General features: G+C 27.5%; 2 protein-coding genes across 2 annotated transcripts in view; one reads left to right on the top strand and one right to left on the bottom strand.

Moving 5' to 3' along the window:
- Positions 1-18,599, top strand: part of nAChRbeta1 (nicotinic acetylcholine receptor beta1) — a 79,467-nt gene that overhangs the window by 12,132 nt on the left and 48,736 nt on the right. The window lies entirely within an intron of this gene.
- On the bottom strand, positions 2,862-5,091 carry LOC107169605 (receptor expression-enhancing protein 5-like). The gene is made up of 2 exons (XM_015519399.2): positions 4,355-5,091; positions 2,862-3,055 (listed from the first exon to the last, which is right to left on the bottom strand). Exon 1 carries the CDS (start codon positions 4,869-4,871, stop codon positions 4,368-4,370), a length of 504 nt encoding a protein of 167 aa, XP_015374885.1. The 5' UTR covers positions 4,872-5,091; the 3' UTR covers positions 2,862-3,055; positions 4,355-4,367.

The following is an 18,599-nucleotide window of genomic DNA, read 5'->3' as shown; positions in this document are numbered from 1 at the left end:
TCATAAATTATTAAATAAAATGTCTATAATTACAAATTTGATAAATGTACTAGTAAAAAAAACTCATTTTATTTAATTGTTATTGTGTTGAATTTCAAGCTGTAATAATATATTATATTCAGACACCAAAACATCTAATATAAACATAGATTTAATTATTTTAAGTTGAAATAAACATTCTCTCAATATTTATTTTTTTAAATAAAATATCAAGACTTATACAAATTAAATATTCCAGAGGAAATTAATAGTCAAATAGTAAACAAAAAATAAATAGATTTATGTATGAAATTAAATTCGTATACTTAATGGAAGTGAAAAAATTAATACGAATATATAAATAATCGCTAATATTTAAAAAAAAATAGGGTTCCTAAAATGAATTACTAATTTATATGTAAGTCTATAAAACTTATACCTTACTATAGTCAGATAAAAAGTTGTTTACTTTACTTTTGATATTCTGTTATCATTATTGTATTTAAGTTATTATTAAATTGTATTATGAGCTATACATTAATTAAGATGTATAAGTGAAATCTATTCAGGTTTAATTAAAATTTTCTGTTTTAATCATATAATTCTAAAGTAAAGTTTGAATCCACATGTTATTATTATTTTATATTTTTATACTATACCTGTTATTGTAAACACTATTAAATTAATAATTAATACGTTTGCAAGTATAACTATAATTAATTTCACTATCTTCGCTTAACAATTGAAAATTAATAATATTATATTTGTACATTATACATATTATCTATAGTCATTATCATTTAGTTTTGAAATAATTTTATATATACTTAACTTCTAAACTACTATATACATTTTATTGAAATTATTAGTTGGAGATTTTCCATATACATTGATGATTATGAGATTATTGTCATAATCGTATTCTTGTGTTAATTATTTATTTGCATTTTTAATGTTTGTTAAAGTTAACTGTCAGTTATGAATGAATAATAGCAACTGTTAATTTCATAAAAATAATTAAAATCATGCGTTTGACAATGAGGATACTTTACAAACATAATAATGATATATTAGCATCTGAGTATGAAGTGTTAAATTGTTTTTAAAATATCAGGTTATCCCCAAGCTGTCATTATTTTAATTAAGCTCCCAACTGGCAAATTGTATTATTAAGAGTACATAAATGAGTAAATATACCGTGGAAGTATATAGAGAACGACCTTGATAGCCTGTGCGGAAAAATGACTTTAGGGAAAACTGTATGAATTTACCAAAATCTTTTATGACGCCTCTGAGGAAGATTAAAGTAACCTGTCGACTGTCTGTTAATATTAAGAACGCACTGATTTTGTACGTATTGGTCATTTTTTGTTTTATACCTATTTGTTATTAATACTATGTAAAAAAAATTCAAGACTTTCATCAGATCATGTTTCATTAGGATAAATTTTGCTTGCAAAAATTTTTAACATCTTCGAGCATTTGAAAAATTACTGTATTGATTAGCAAAAAGTATTAATCTATTGCGAATGGTAAAAATATATATCGGCGATTTATTATAGACCGTCTCTGAATAATAGTACCTATCTATAGCCGTGTTAATTGCTAAGTTATAAACTAATCGGAGAAGGTATAATGCAAGGACTAAAATTAATCTTAGTCTTTGTATCTTTCACAAATATCAAAAATTCAAATAAATAATTAACACAAGAATAAGACTATGATAATAATCTCATAATCATCGATGTATATGGACAATTTCCAACTAATAATTTCAATATTTCAATTAAATATATATAGTAGTTTAGAAGTTAAGTATGTACCAGATTATTTCAAAACTAAATGATAATGACTATAGATGTGTACAATGTATAAATATAATATTTTTAATTTTCAATTGTTTAGCAAAGATAGCGAAATTAATTATAGTTATACTTGCAAACGTATTAATTATTAATTTAATAGTGTTTACAATAACAGGTACAGTATAAAAATATAAAATAACAATAACCCTATTTTTTTTAAACATTGGATATTATTTATACATTGGTATTGAATTTTACACATCCATTAGTAGACGACTTTAATTTCAAACATATTATTTATTTATTTTTTCTTTACTGTTTTGACAGTTAATTTCTTTTGGAAAATTTAATTTGTATAAGTCTTGAAATTTTATCAAACAAATTTGGGAGAATGTTTATTTCAACTTAAAATCATTAAATCTATGTTTATATTAGATGTTTTGGTGTCTGAATATAATATATTATTACAGCTTGAAATTCAACACAATAACAATTTAATAAAATGAGGTTTTTTACTAGTACATTTATCGAATTTGTAATTATAAACATTTTATTTAATAATTTAAAAAATGTTATTTAATATTAATTAAAAATTTGTTTTGGAAGTACTTGTCATGTTACAAGTTTCATTATTCATGGTTTTATGTTGAAAAGTTTATAAAATTGTAAAATGATAAGCATATACCTATAAATGTTCTAAAGATTACATTTTTGAAAGTCAACAATTAATTAAATTTGAGAACATTAAGTACCTACCTACTTGAATATTGTAATATATTACGCGTGCGCGCGCATGTTTGTGTGTGTGTGTTTATAAGAAGATTGAAGCAGTTTTGTCCGGGATTGCCTGGAATCAATAATTTAAATTTAAAAAATAAAATCTCTATATGATGATTATCAAATGAATTTATGTTAAAAAAAAAAATGGTAAGTTTCTATTTTGTAAATTAGATTCTGAGTATCCGCATTACAACTTACATACTATAGTGGACATTCATGAAATTGTATGATAATTTATATTTATGAGTACCAAATTTTTTCTTTTTAGTTATTTCACTGAAAATTTACTTGCTTATTTGTTATTTGCTTAGATAGGTTACACATCACGTTTATTATAGTTATAAGTATACAAGACAAATATAAAACCTCATATAGGTAATTATAAAGTTGCCAGCGGATATAATCCGTACAGTATAACAGTAATGTTAATTTTGGCGTTGTGTGTTAAAACGTCGAGTACACGCCACATATTCGGAGAAATTGAAGTTTAACTGCAACAAAAACAAAATATCAAAATTTAGATAAAATTTAAGTAAATTATAATTTTTTATTATCTAATAGTCTTAAAATAGATGCTTATCTCATGTTTTATACGTTTTTATCTATACTATGAGAAACTATGACAAAGCACCTTAAAATAATCATCATTACATAGCTATTTTTTTCACAGTACCTACGCACCTTTCAATATAAATACTTGTTTTTAATATTACGAAATATATAATCAAATTGATTTTTAAAAAAAAACGGAAATTAGCGCTCTGATTTGTCACATGACTTAAGTAAACTTGCTATTTTGTCAATTTTAAATTATGATAAGTCCAAAGTTGCCCACTTGATATGTGTATAGTTATTTTTATTGATAATATTACAGGTTAGGGGTGAGAGGTTTGTAATGACCGCGAAAATTAAACCCGTGCTCCATCAAACTCGATTAGGTTTGTAAGAGCATGGAGTGAATGTGTATCCTTCATATTATAATGGAATATGAGAAGCAAAGAAATTATGTTATCCTGAGGATATATAAATAGGTATGTTAATCTGGTGCTTCTATAAACCTCTATACAATTTATTGGACCATACGGTTAGAAGTGTCTTCCAAACTTTTATTTGACCTTAGGATTATAATTTTTTCAAAAATATCTAAAGGCTTAGTTTATTTTTAGATGAAGATATGACGGAAATTCTCGTCAAACCGAATATCATCAAGCGTTTATCCAAAATACACATTTTATTTAAAATGATCCACAATTTAATATTGATGGATTACGATAACGATTCTAATTACTATATGAACAAAATTATGAACAAGAAATAGAATATACTGATGCAAATATATTTTTATTTTATTTGGTTCCTTTATAATTATTGGCCAATAAAATTGTCAATTATCGATGCGATTATTAACCTGCTATATATAATACTAGCCGAATTACCCGTCGTTGCCGGGTTTATTAATTGTTGTTACTTGATAAGATTAAATATTGTCTTGTTAAATTAAATTTAAATAAGATTGTTTAAAAAAATATGTCGTATTATATAAATTGTTTATTAAGCTGATTTTTATCGTTAATATAATATTTCCCTGTAAACTATATTAGCTGTAATTCCTGTTGGTTGTTACAAATGTTTAATTCGTACAAAAATCATAAGTTTAAAATCCATTCAACTTGACAAAAAAAAAGAAGAAATAATATATTCTTATGTTCTAAGACAGACAATAGACTTATGCTAAATTATACAAATAGCTAATGTGTTCCCGACACTAGATATGATGTTCGAAAACTCACAATATGCGACTGGTCAACGCCCGTTGCTGAAATAACGACGAACGACGAGGGCGTACACGTACGCGGAACCGTTGGCTTTGATCGGTGCTGCGCACCAGACAAAAAATGCAGTTTTGATCAAGCAATAGAATGGCACGAACCGCAGCAGGCCTGCACACATCTGCTGCACCGTCAACGTGGCCGCAAACATCAACCAATACGTGAATAATCTGTTGGCCGGCGACACGGACGTACGGTCGTTGGCCGCACGGGAAGGCAACTGTCTAACAGACTCCATCATCAGCACAATGGTGGCGTAAGCCGGAAACGCAAATCCGAGCAGGTCACTCAACAGCATTGCGAATATGCTGCCCGGGATCAGTAACATGCACGTGACGCACACGACTCCGAAGAACAGTTTCAAACGGTTAATGCCAGTCCGTCGTTCTGCATAGGTAAACAGGATGTTCCACGGTTTGGTGGTATCGTGCAAGACGATATTGATGTCATCTAGGATGGAAAATGCGTTCGCGGCCATGATCGTTCGTTATTGAAGTTTTAATTAAAAAAAATTTATTTGAAAATTTTTAGAATTATTATTGAATTAAATTTTGTGGAAAATAAAGTTTTACGAATAAAATTATAATTTTATGCTGTTATAGTTTTGTATAATAATATTGCTTATAACAATTGTGATCGCTATAGTAACAAATTCTATAGCAACGAGACTCGCTATCGTATCGGACATTGTTATAAAAAATAAGATATCTACTGTAAATTATTCGACACGGGAAAAGTTTTGAATATCGTAGTGTTGAAATATTTCTATTCATGGTATTTCACGACGAAATATACAATATGTATTCAAATATTATTAACTATCTGCACGTTTCCATAAAGTAAATTCTAATAAATAAATTGTTATTAATACTTATTATAATGATAATTAATCGACTGTAAAAAATTCATTAAAACATTAAAACCAAGAAAAAAAAATACAAAAATTAAATGAATTTTTGTTAATTAAATCAATTACCGACACGATGAATATTTCATTATTTAATTTTTGCTGAGTGATATTATATTATATTATTATATATATAATGTATATAATTATTATATATATATACCAAAAGAGATAACTGTCTGTTTCAACAGTCGTCACGTTTTTTCTCTTGTTTAAATATACATATAAAAAATCAATATCAGAGATAATGTTTAAAAGATTAAATGATATATTTTTTTAATTTTAAAATTGTATGATGCCGACGACGCTATTTGTTTATACAGTATTAAATCTTTTTATCTTTTTTTGTTAAATATTTGCGCCCGTCAATGTAAGCAAACATCTATTAATCATGCTTGACAATTTTCACACGTATGGCATAATACATTTACTGTAATTTCCATTCTTCCAATAACTACTAATTATGTGTACATGCATACATTATACGAATTATGAATTTGGATACGATTATTCGTTTTTATTCATATCACGCATAATTAAATTTGAAAACGAATCATCAAAATAAGGTACAACAACACGCTTTGGGAAAAACGTAATACGCTAATACCAGACGATATATTTTTATGAATATATTAGTTATATATTATAGTAACACTTTCAAACTATATCACTAATATTATAATAAGTTATTAATACATGTAATATGGTTAATACAGGTATAGCTAAATTGGGCCTTGCTCAGATATAGGGCTCTAAAAAAATATGAAAATATTTCTGTAACAATATTATTTTAAAGTACAAAGACCACTTCCCAATTATTTTCTTTCGAAGTGCCTTTTTTTTTTATACAATTTTTCACAACCAACACTATAATATTAAAAATCACATAAAGAGGTACACCAAACCACATTATCGGTTTCATTATTATTTTTGATAATATAATTAATTTTACATAAGAATTAAATGTTTTAGATATTTTATTTGTATTATTTAATGCAAAGGGTGGCGTTGCATGCATTCCAAACACAGGATTTTGAATATCGCACCCAATACTCGAAAGCTTTACTCGTAGTTCAGATTCTGTGTTTTCTACGCGGTTTCGAAACTTGTTTTTAATATAAACAATCGGGGAGAAGGCTTTTTCGGATAAATAAGTTGTATGGAATGGAATTAAAACTTTCAAAGCTTTATTTGTCAACGCCCTGGACCTCCGCATGAGTATCGTGGACTCCCAGGAGGCCGTAGACAACAGTTTAAGTTCTACTGTCCTATATACAATATCGATTGAGGTATCGAGGATAAAACCGGTATGAGAACGAATTCGTGTTCGTTTTATTTACGGCGTTCGCTTCCTATACTTTTATATCCAATATAGGTAATACGCGCCACGTATATAGGATGCAGCCGACGTTCAAAAATATTTATTAGAGTAGATAATTCCCAAATGACACCGAGATCTTGCCCGTTTTGCGGGGCACGCACTCGAGGATACCTAACTGCACGTTCGCCGTCGTTTTTGTTGTTGTACGACGAGCACACGAGGATAGGTATACATATAACGCGTCATATAGTCATTAAGTATTAAAAGATAATTGTTCTGAACGGTTTTTGGGTATGTGTTAAAGGATGATGGTGAGACGAGGTAATTTGGAAAAGATGATAACTGAAAGTAAAGGGCGTTCGCATGCATAAAATAATATCGTTGCGAAAAAGCCGGCAACGGCAGTCACACCCGGGTCAAAGCAGTTCGATCGATCGTCCGCCGCCGCCGCCGTCGTAGTAGTAGTCGTCGTCGGCGGCGGTGCTCTGAACGCACTTTGCCAGGGAACCGCCCGCCGTCGCCTCTACAGCTGCACTCAGCCTAACCTCCGTCGTCTACTCCTTTACACACTATCAGTCTCTAACCGCACACTCCGCCACCCCCCTTGGCCCCCTTACCTGTGTTCTAGTCGTGAACCGAAAAGTCGCCAGACCATCACGCATAATAATAATATACTCCTATATATACATGTGTATAGAGTGCTTGTTAGGAGAGTCTGCTGTATAACCATTGACGCGTGGAGATAGATGGGCGGAGGGGGGAGGTCGGACAGACAGATTGAAGAAATTATAGGACGTCGGTATTTTGATCGAGATCACGGTTTTGCATAACTATATGTATTATATGGACTATCGTGACGTATCAAGGCGACTAATAGGAGGTGCCTACACATGACTAGATAATCATTAAATAGAAATTATTATTGCTATATAGATGACAAACCATCGTTTATAACAACGTGTCAAAATCTTTGAAATGCATAGTTGTATTAAGTCATATAAAAATATTTTAATAAGCTTGAGAATACGAATAGTGTACCTACATATTATTATCTTGCATTGATAATTGTATTTGTATACAAATTAAATTTAACAAATGATAATGTGATTATGGGGCTTGTTAAAACTTGAGAATAATAATTTGCCTGGCTACTATTAAATTTATCATTAAGTATTGTATTAGATTAATACCTTTTGGTTTTATTTGCAGAACAGTCTTCTTAATTTCTTATAGATGAAAAAGTATTTTTTTCACTAATAAAATGTCTGGGAAATATATTTTTGTATTCAACATTATTTTAACAAGGTTGACAATAAATTAAATTATTATATTTTAATGGCTTATTACAATTATATATACTTACATAAATTATTTATTGATTTTAGAAATCTCAATAAACCTTATCTTAATTTATTTTTTATAAACATATTATAGGTAAGCACCATATACTAAAAGCTAACATTTCACTATTCGAATTGATTATAAATAAAAATAATAAAAATATTATAATCAGTGGGTTTTGTGCCGGATTTAATTTTAGCTAAACTTAGAATATTTGTTTGCCATTACATACACATATTATTTATTTATACTTATTGGCTTATGCTTGAAAACTAATAAGGGATATATATACTTTATAGTTTATGTATTTCTTATGATAACTTTGTAATCAACCTTCACGAACAATATATATGATAATCATAGACACTTTGTTATTTTATAGTAGATATTTAAAATTTTAAAGATTTATGCAATAATTAGTTTTATTATTATTAATTTTTTATGTCAGTTACACAGATATACGTATGTTCTCTAATTTGAATTCTTAATATAAATTATACACAAATGTACATTTCGAAATTGAGTGAAGTAAATGTAATATTTGGCATTATTTGCACATTATATATTATATAAATATTTATGTGTATGTAAAATGTAAATATTTATATAAATAAATATATTGAATTAAAACAAAAAAATAATTAATTTGGTTCAATTACTTATGAAGTATCGATAAATTGATCCAGTTATAACTTACAAGCTTAAAAAAATATTTAATCAAAACTTTAACAATATATTTAAATACATAGTTATAATCCTGTGACAATGAGTAATGGCATATTACAAAAATTTGTTTTTTTTTCTAGACGAGCTAAAATCTTAAATTAATCCATAAATCTCTCTTCCAACTACAGTAGTTACCAACAACATAATCTTTAAACAATGACTAACAATGTATCCAATCTGTGCCATTCAATTTATAGACTTCTCTCAAATGCAAATTTAATCATCCAACATAAGAATGATCTAAAAATAGTATAATAGAAAAAAATGTAAGCATGTCACACAAAACAGAAATACACTAAAGACCTAACTAATAACAATATTTCATTATTCTTGATTACCAATATAACACACGTATCAAACCATCAGATTAGGCAGCTTATGCATATTCAAATATACTAAGAAAACAAATATTATGCACTTACTCCTTTCACTATATCAATCTGTCTACATTAAAGAATATTTTTATCAGAATAAGCCATATCATCATTACTATATATAATAACTGTACACTCCAATGTATCACAATTCACAACCTAATGAGAAATTAATACATCATGAGTTTTTGTTATTAATCAATTCGTTTGCTAATACATACATAATGGAGGGGGCTACTTTAATACTTTGAAAACATCCCTTTTTCGGATCATTAACAACTAATTTGAGAGTCAGATATTGCGCAAAATAGTTATTGATAAAGAAATGCACCTAATGAACTTCTTCTCCATCACTCTATTGGTTTTTTTTATCTAAAAAAGGACCCAGATGTACTATTGACTTCTTTGTTTTAAATATACCTAACCATATCCAATCCTGAATTAAAAACTCAACTCAAATGTTTTTTCTAATTTGAACATTATCCATTAAATTTTACAATAAACGAAAAATATGTAAAAATTATAACATCATGCCTCACAAATTGGATTTAATTTATGTACTGAAAACTAAAATCAATCTATCAACATCAATAACATCTAACATAGCAATTGACAACGAAATACATTTTCATTCAAAAATAATCCAAACTACTGTATTTAAGGTTATCTACAGAATTCGCAGCTATTAAATCAATAAACCTTCCTCATTATAAACAAATTTCCTAAAAAGAAAGCGACAAGCCAGAAATGGTTGGCAAAATACAAGAATTTCAAGTGATAAAAAAGTATTTAATCAATTATCTAATACTCTCAAAAGTATTCTAAAAAAAGACAGTAATTGGGTAACTCTCTGCTGAACATTAGGTACCAAGAAAGTCAGTGTAATAGATATTGTATTAAATGAGAAATTCAATGATATAAAATCATTGTATACGAAAAACGACTTTGAACGAAGACAGTCTGTCAACCTATAATATTAATAAGTACCTATATTTTGTGATTTTATTGTGATTAAGGTATTTTTATTATTATTAGGAATTAGTACTATAGAGGGTTAAATTCAATCAGGTGTATAAATACATAAATTAATTCTCGTTTTTCCTTATACTTTTTTTGTTTTTGTTTTACCCAGATTTCTAGGAATTATAAATGTTGATCTCCTGAAACTAGGTTCATATTTCAATCAGAAAATATACTTAAGTCGAAAATCGAAGCATTATCTGGACTATTCATCGTGTAAAGAGACAAAACAAAAAAACTCACATCATTGTAAAATCAATTCATTCATCGCTACACTTAGAATCTACAAGTATAACTAAAATAAATATCATCCTTATATAAAGTCTTCCTCAGACAATAAAAAAATGATCTGAATAAGTGCAAAAACATTTTTAAATCATCGTTTAACTCTAGATAACTAATATTATAACTTTGTCACATTCACAGTTCTTGGATTTTTTTTCTAATGATTCTGGTACATTTGACTTAGATCTAAATCCTATAGCAGCATAATATTTTTATGTACAAAATTATGACAAAAAAACTACAAATTTGATTTTTCAAATGAATAACACAATTTATCGAACTATAATCAATATTATTATTACTATTTACTTATGTATATTTGTATAAAAATGTATTACTTATGTATGCCAATTAAATATCTCTGATAAAAATTATAAAAATAAAAATAAAATCTACAGTAAATAATAATTCTATAATTATTTTATAAGATGTAGTAATGTACGTTGAGGATATTAAGCTGCTTTAATACAAGTAGAGGTTTAAATGGATAAACAGTCAATGGATCTTGGTCAATTTTTAGTATTACTGGAGTGTACCATCGCTGAATGATTTCTCTCATCTTGTGCTTCATTTGTTATTTTCATTATGCATGTAGAGTTATGTCAGTCATCTTTTTTACTTATTGTGTTATGAAATGCAGATTGTAAATTTTCAGAAAAAAAAATTAGTATTTAGTTTGTATTTATAAATTAAAACTATATTGTCATTTTTTTAATATTAATTTTTACTAATTGTTAGTTCTCCATCATAAATAAAAATTACATTCTAATGGGGCTTAATGTTGTAGATATAATTAACACTTTTACTTTTACTCTTTTAATAAATTGTGTTTTTAATCCAGCATTCACGTCAAATAATAACGTCAATCATTCTGAAAATATTTTTAAAAATACCTGTTATTTGTTTAATAAACAAATGGTTTAAGATAATAAATTGAAACGTCATCAAGACAAATAAATAAAGATTTTTGTTCTTAAAGATATTAATATACTTTAATCATTATAATATTGTTGAACCTAATTAATATTTATGAAAAAAAAACATACTTCAATACGATTCAAAGAGTTATTTACCAATTAAATGAAAATATTTAAAAAAAAATAGAATCTAAACAATAAATAGGAACCTATATAGATAATATATACTAATATATATAGATAGTAGATACCTGTAAATTAAATGGTTCTATGTATGTCACGTGTTCACTTTGCTAAACAACTGAAAAATATATTTATCGACAAGAATAAAGAGAGTTATAAAACAGTTGTTATTTTCTTATGTTACACTTGAAACTACCGTGGCCATAAAAATAGCGCTTGTATCGTAATAGGTTTACGCAAGTTTAATGATATATGATGATAAATGATATGGATCTTCGCTTGAAATTATTTTACAAAGCGTATATTATAATCGTTGGATCAACATCAAAGACCAAATGAAAAAAAAAAAATTACCCAGCTGTAATAAAATAAAATAAATATTAAACCATTTATATTATATATTTTGTATACGTTTAATAATGTATTACTGCACTCAAGGGTTAAATATAACAAATTCAATCGACGTGACATAATATGATTGAAATTTGAAAAAAAAATGCTCAACAATACAATATTTCTAGAAACTTGGCAGGCAATTGTTGATGTAATCTCGGGGTGTATGTATACAATATACATATATAACGAAGAATAAAAAAAATAATACTATATAGTAGTCGCATATAGTAGCGGCTGGCGGCAAGTGCTCGTGGGCTCGTGACTTTTGACAATCGCATGTGAGAGGAGAGCGCGTCTCCACCCGGGCTGCTGCTCGGCCACGCGCGCGTAGTCGTTTTGAAATCAATACCACCGCCGACTGCCGAGTCCGCCGCATAGTTGTTGTCCGCCCCGCGTGTGTCCCCGGAACCGTTCATATTATATTCTCCGCTCCTCTAGTGTTATTCCGGAATTACTCTGGTCCCGAAATGTTAAGTAAACCGTGTGTGTGCAAATGGTTTGAGATCATATTATAATATAATATGACACCTCTGCGTACCTATACGCGTCTCCGCTGCCAAAACCGCGACGTGGTATTCATATCTCGCAAAGGGCGCCGAGCCAACGATGCATTTTTTGAATTTTTCTCACGAATACCTCAGTTGTAAATGGTTTTGCTTAACAGAGAAAAAATGTCCTTGAACTGAACTGATGAACTACCGCAGTTCTATCACAGTAGCTTCCTTATTAGCATCTGCGATATACATGGCCATAATAATATGTCCACAAAACGATAATAACGAGCTCTGATCGGGAGCGATTATATAGGTTGTTTTAAGGACACGCTTTACTACCGACCCAACTGGTAAATTATAATGTAATTAAATACCAGTACACCGCCTTGCATGGCAGCCATGTTAAGAGGATTGGGCAATGTCGACAAATTAAAAACGATAATTATTACTGCAGTGATGGGTACATGCAAATAGTTCTTATAAATATGTTTGAAAAAATTAATTAATTTTTTTTTAAAATACTGTTCAAATTAAATTATTATCGTATTAATATATTATGATATCGCTTGTTTTCATTAAAAATTCGATTAATGACATGCATACATTATAATATAATTTTTAATATAATGTATACTACGTATACACCTAATATATACACTGCAGTGACTGATACTCGGGGAGAAAACTTTAGTATAAATTATAACAAATAACTCCTATGTTGAAGAAAATCATTAGTTATGATACGATGTGATAAATAGTACTGCAGAAATAATTACGTATTAATTGTAATTACATTTCAATATAATATATTATTTATATATTTGATGGCTCACGTTTCACTCTTTTTATTGAAACAGTTAAACGTGTATTCATAAAAATAAAAAGTACTAAACAAAACAATTTATTCATTTCCATGATTTTGTACAAAATAAATTAGCATATAAACTACATATTATGTAGCCAGAATAAACTCAACATGGATTATATTTTATACTTTTTTTTTAAAAACTATTATTTGTTTTCCTATAGTTCTTCAAAGGTGATATAATGAGTTATACATTCATGACCTATTATTAAATTTAAAAAAAGCTTATCTTAGGTGTTCTATAATAATAGAAGTTTCACGAGTTCACAATAAATTAAGTATAGTACACGACTTCATCTCGTGAAATAACTTAAATTTAGGCATAAATAGTTATTACTATAAAATATTTTAAATTGTTTACAAATATTTATTCCAACACTATTACGGATATTATATGCAACCTAAATTTTATAATTTAAATGCATTTTGTAGTACATATTTTAAATTTCCAAGACAAAATAAATTAAATAAATTTAGTCTTTTCTCCATAAGATTGAATGGTATACACATACACCACTAACCACACAATATAATACATTGCATTATAGGTTTGTAAGACAATACTATTTTTTTATGACACCAACAATAATGAAAACTATATGAGAATTTCTGTACTTTGGTATAATAATTTATTGATTTGAATAAAACTAACTGGAGCTGTACATCAGAATTGGATAACTAAAATAGGTATTATTGTGTAATTTCTTTTAAATTACACGAAGGTAAATATTAAATATCGATAAATTAGTTCTTCGCATAATATTGATAGGTAGTAATATTATGATCGTTAACATAAAACTGCTATCATTTTTAAGATGCATTCTATTATTATTATCTCATGCATTTGTGTGTGTTTGTGTATGATACATTGATACCTATGTAGTTTATTTTGGTAATATGTTATTAATTATTATTATACGAGTAAAATATGTAAATATTTTTTGTATATAATGAGCAATCCAAAAATCTATCATAAAATATGCGTTTAAATTTATTGAGTGTTATTTTAGTGTTTTTATAATGATCGCTTTTTGAAAATTTGAGTGTAAACTACACTTCTGTGCGTAACATCATTACATACATGACTCCTCTCAAGTTCACCGCTCTTCTACCAAACCGATAAGTCTAGCGGATACACATTTCTTAAACATTATCGCCTCCAGAGTCTGAGAGACTTAAAAATGCATTAGCGTGACGATATGAAAAAGACATTAGGGTTGAACCTTTCTATTTCACCAAATCCCATAGCCTATAATATACCGCATATTATTGAATAGTATAATGATATATATAATATATTTAGTATGTTATACGTATTTAATTTATGTAATCTATGGTATTTTTTTTAGAAACATTAAATTTGGATACATTTTGAGTTAAAATGCTTTGTGTAGAATATAATAGTAGATTATTTTAACAAAATAGAAACATTATGGCTTCGATTGATTTTTAATTTATATACATTTAAAATTTGTTTCTATCATAATATATTTTTCAAAATTTATCTAATAATAAAAATAATTATTATTGTAATTAAGACTTTATTTTTTTTAAATACATTTTTGGTAATTATTTTGGTAAAAATTCTTTTTTACTTCTTTAAGCCATCTTTACTTCAATTTTTTTCACTAAACACATAAATTTAATATTAACTTAAATTTTAAACCCCTTTTTGTTCAAATATTTGCTTTTTATAAACAAGAAATATTATCATAAGTCCTAGTATTAAAATACGTCGTAAATTTGGTAGTATATTTTTTTTACAGTAGTCGTTGTGTGAGTTTAAAAATAAGATTTTACTGTTTAAATTAAGACTGAAGTCGGGAAACAATAATTTAAAAAAAATCCAAATTTAACCTATTATTTGTTTAACTGTAGAAGTAAATAGTTTTTAAGGTGAATTCAGGATAGTTAGAACTAGAGATAGAAAATACCCCCTAATATTCAAACGCCGTTAACTAGTATAAGTTATAACTAACCTAACCGAAGAAATGAATAACAAATGTTAACGAATAAAATGTATGCAATACTTCTTCTTCTTCTTCATCAGCTTGTCAGCCCATTAAGAGCCATCGCTGCCATCACGTAGTGTGCAAATACTTAAAATAGTTATATAACACTTCCAAAAAAATATCGTTCATTTTCGATGCTTAGGTAAACCTCACATCGTATATTTTCGTCTTCTTTCTTGTGGAAGACGTATTCGTAGGTTATATATACTATATATCGTATAGTATTATTTGGTAAATCGCATTAAACACTTATTACCAATTAGTTGGTAAGAGATCTTTTACATAATATAAAAATTCAATCAGGACTTCGTCATAATTATCAGTTGTATTTGTATATACATTTACAGATTTTCTTTCATCAACCAATCTATATTGTCTGATATATATATATATATATATATATATATACATATATGTTCATACACGATCGTACATAATATAATATATTATATTATACATATTATTTTATTGTTTTGTAAAAAAATAAGTATTTTTTATTATTTTGGGTTGTTTAATAATTCATTAACTTTATTATACAGTATTCATTATAACAATAAAATTGATAAATAATTGTGAGGATCTGAGCGAAGACAGTACCTCCCAAGTCCCAAAGTCCCACAGTAGTGCTTCCCAAGTGCAAGGATAAACTAAGAAATATTTTACATACTATTACCGGGGATAAAATAGCTAATTAAAATATCATTTGTTTTTTTTTATTATAAAATATAAACTTATGAATTATATTATAATAAATTAACAAGTATTACGTTTACAGTAAATGTAGTAACAATTTAAAGAAAAAATCAAGCATGTTATCAGGAAATTTGGCCGATGTGTCATTAAACTTGATAGCAACAAATTAATGACTATAGATGTGCTACAGTGGCGTATTTACGGGGGGGGGGCAGCCCCCCCCCAAAGAATTATTGAATGCGTCTGAAGACATTAAATTTTAAACATTTAAATATTATAATAATAATTATATTTATAAATTATTGTATTATGATATGACACCCCCCCTAATCAAAAATTGTAAATACGCCACTGATGTGCTATATATTTTAGTGTTTTTTTTTTCAAAATATTTGTATACATTTACATTTTAGGTTTCTAAATATAAGTTTATACACTATTATTATTGAAATATTCGTACCCGAGCCTAAATATTCAACAGCCTTTTATATTTTATTTTTTACCAAATCCAAACTAAAATATTATGTAACCATATATCATGGTATTATAAGTCCATCTGTAGTTGCTAGTTATTACTGTACATAGGTAAATTGTAGATGGAATTAAAGTTTATAGGGTTATATTAAAATACATTTAGAAATCGAGAATTAGGCACTCTTGCTGAGTGAGCTTTCCTAACTTGTTTTAAACTAGGTACTAAAATATTTAAAAAAATCTTTTTAAAATAAATTAATTTTTGAGTCGATTAATATGGAATATTTTGGACTATTTTTACAGACCATAATAATGTCCTAGTATAAACTAAATGTGCATGTTTAGTTTAGGCAGTTCAGAATTTTAAATATTTTAATTTATATTTGATAAAAAATAAAATTTAAATATCAAAATAAATTTACAGTTATAATTGTATGTAAGAAATTTCTAAGCAAGGTAAGTACTTCAAAGACATTCATATTTTCCTTAAAATTTATAAAATCTAATTTAATTTAAAAAAAAAAATCAATTGACAATTGTTTTTATTTAATATCTAGCTAATATAGGTATCAGTTTTCAATGGTGGTTATCAATTTTGTGTCATTTGGAACAGAAAAAAATACTTTAATCTTCAACTTTGACGACGTTGATTGAATAGAGTTGGTACTTTTGGTGGAGGGTTGTTGGTAAAGGGCGAAAATCCCAAGTACTTTATAATTATTTATTAATACTCAAATAATTGAAAAAATGTGGAAAACAGAAATATTTGTGAAATACCAGATTTTGTCAAAAATTAAATTTTGTCTTAATGCAATACCAAAAAGAATAATTGTAGACTTGATATTTTAACAAAATGTTTTGTCTATTTTTTCACTACTTATAAGCATTTTAAATGTTCCACTTTCTTTTGTGTTTTTTTTTAATCGTGTTCATAAAAATATTTGGACCTTGTTAAAAATGTATACGGAGTCTTACAAATTTAATAAAAGGTTCCTAAAGAATTATTCTTGTTTTTAAAACGCGTTATATAATATTGTCTGTAGTTAAATCCGATTAAAGGTTATAACTTCAAAGCTTAAGAATTAAAAAAAAATTATACAAAACAATAATCCGTAATACAAAGACCGGAGTATTGTGCTATGAGCTTTCACGAGGTGGATAAATGCCGATACGAATCTACAAAGCATATTAACTATACTAATACTATAAAGTGTATAATAATAATAATAATAATAAAAATAATTAATGATATATAAAATACAAAACACGAGTGACAAGTCTGACTACCTAACGTAACGTTATAGCGTGAAAAGTGGTCACATCGAGTGAGAAGATAAATATAATGCGTGTACATTTCAAGGCGTTTAGGCTATCAAAACATTACTATACACTCACTTTATATTATGTGTCTGTGTACACATATATTACATACCGCCTGACTGACCTGCCGAGTGGTCTACATTGTGCGTTATATTATGTATTATTATATACATAGGACAAAATAACAATATAATATACGGTATATTACGATTTACGGTACATTCGCGATCCTTCATTTTTATTCGCTCCCACGATAATGATGCGTTTTTGACACGCAAACAGTATACATATACTACCCGTACCTACCCGTAGTGTCATCAGGAGGGATGGACGTGATGATATCTTCGTCGGGCCCCGTAGACATCACTGTCCCTGCTGTCAAAATAAAATATAACAACTTTGTACAGTTTTGTATGCTTTACGCTAATGCACGCTATATTTACGATCCCTGCAGAATATAATATAAAATAGCCATATAGAAGATGGTATGATACAATTTCACATACGCGAGTCTCACGTATTATAATATCTTTTACATAATATTATGTAAACATGCGCCCAGATGGATGGTCGCTAGTCGACGGTGACGATTTGGTAACATCCATATAATTGACAGAGATTTGTTCAATACGTACGGCTACCGTATATTTACCTTACCTTTTCGACTTCGAGATACATAACGAAAAAAGCGGGAAAGTGGATATCACTCTGCTGTACAATAAGTTACAAGTAGATTACTATAATGAATGGAATTAAATTTGAATCCAATGATATTATATCATTGTATACAAAAAACGATTCTGAGCGGAGACGGTTTATCTGTCTCTAAAGGATACATTAAACATTATTATTACTTATTATTAATACTTATTAAAATA

The sequence above is a fragment of the Diuraphis noxia genome, unplaced genomic scaffold (genome assembly GCF_037042655.1).
Source record: "Diuraphis noxia isolate RWA-SAM2 unplaced genomic scaffold, SU_Dnox_SAM2 contig0002, whole genome shotgun sequence".
Taxonomy (NCBI): Eukaryota; Metazoa; Arthropoda; class Insecta; order Hemiptera; family Aphididae; genus Diuraphis; species Diuraphis noxia.
Note: the sequence above shows the minus strand (reverse complement) of the source record. Positions and strands in the feature narration are given on the sequence as shown.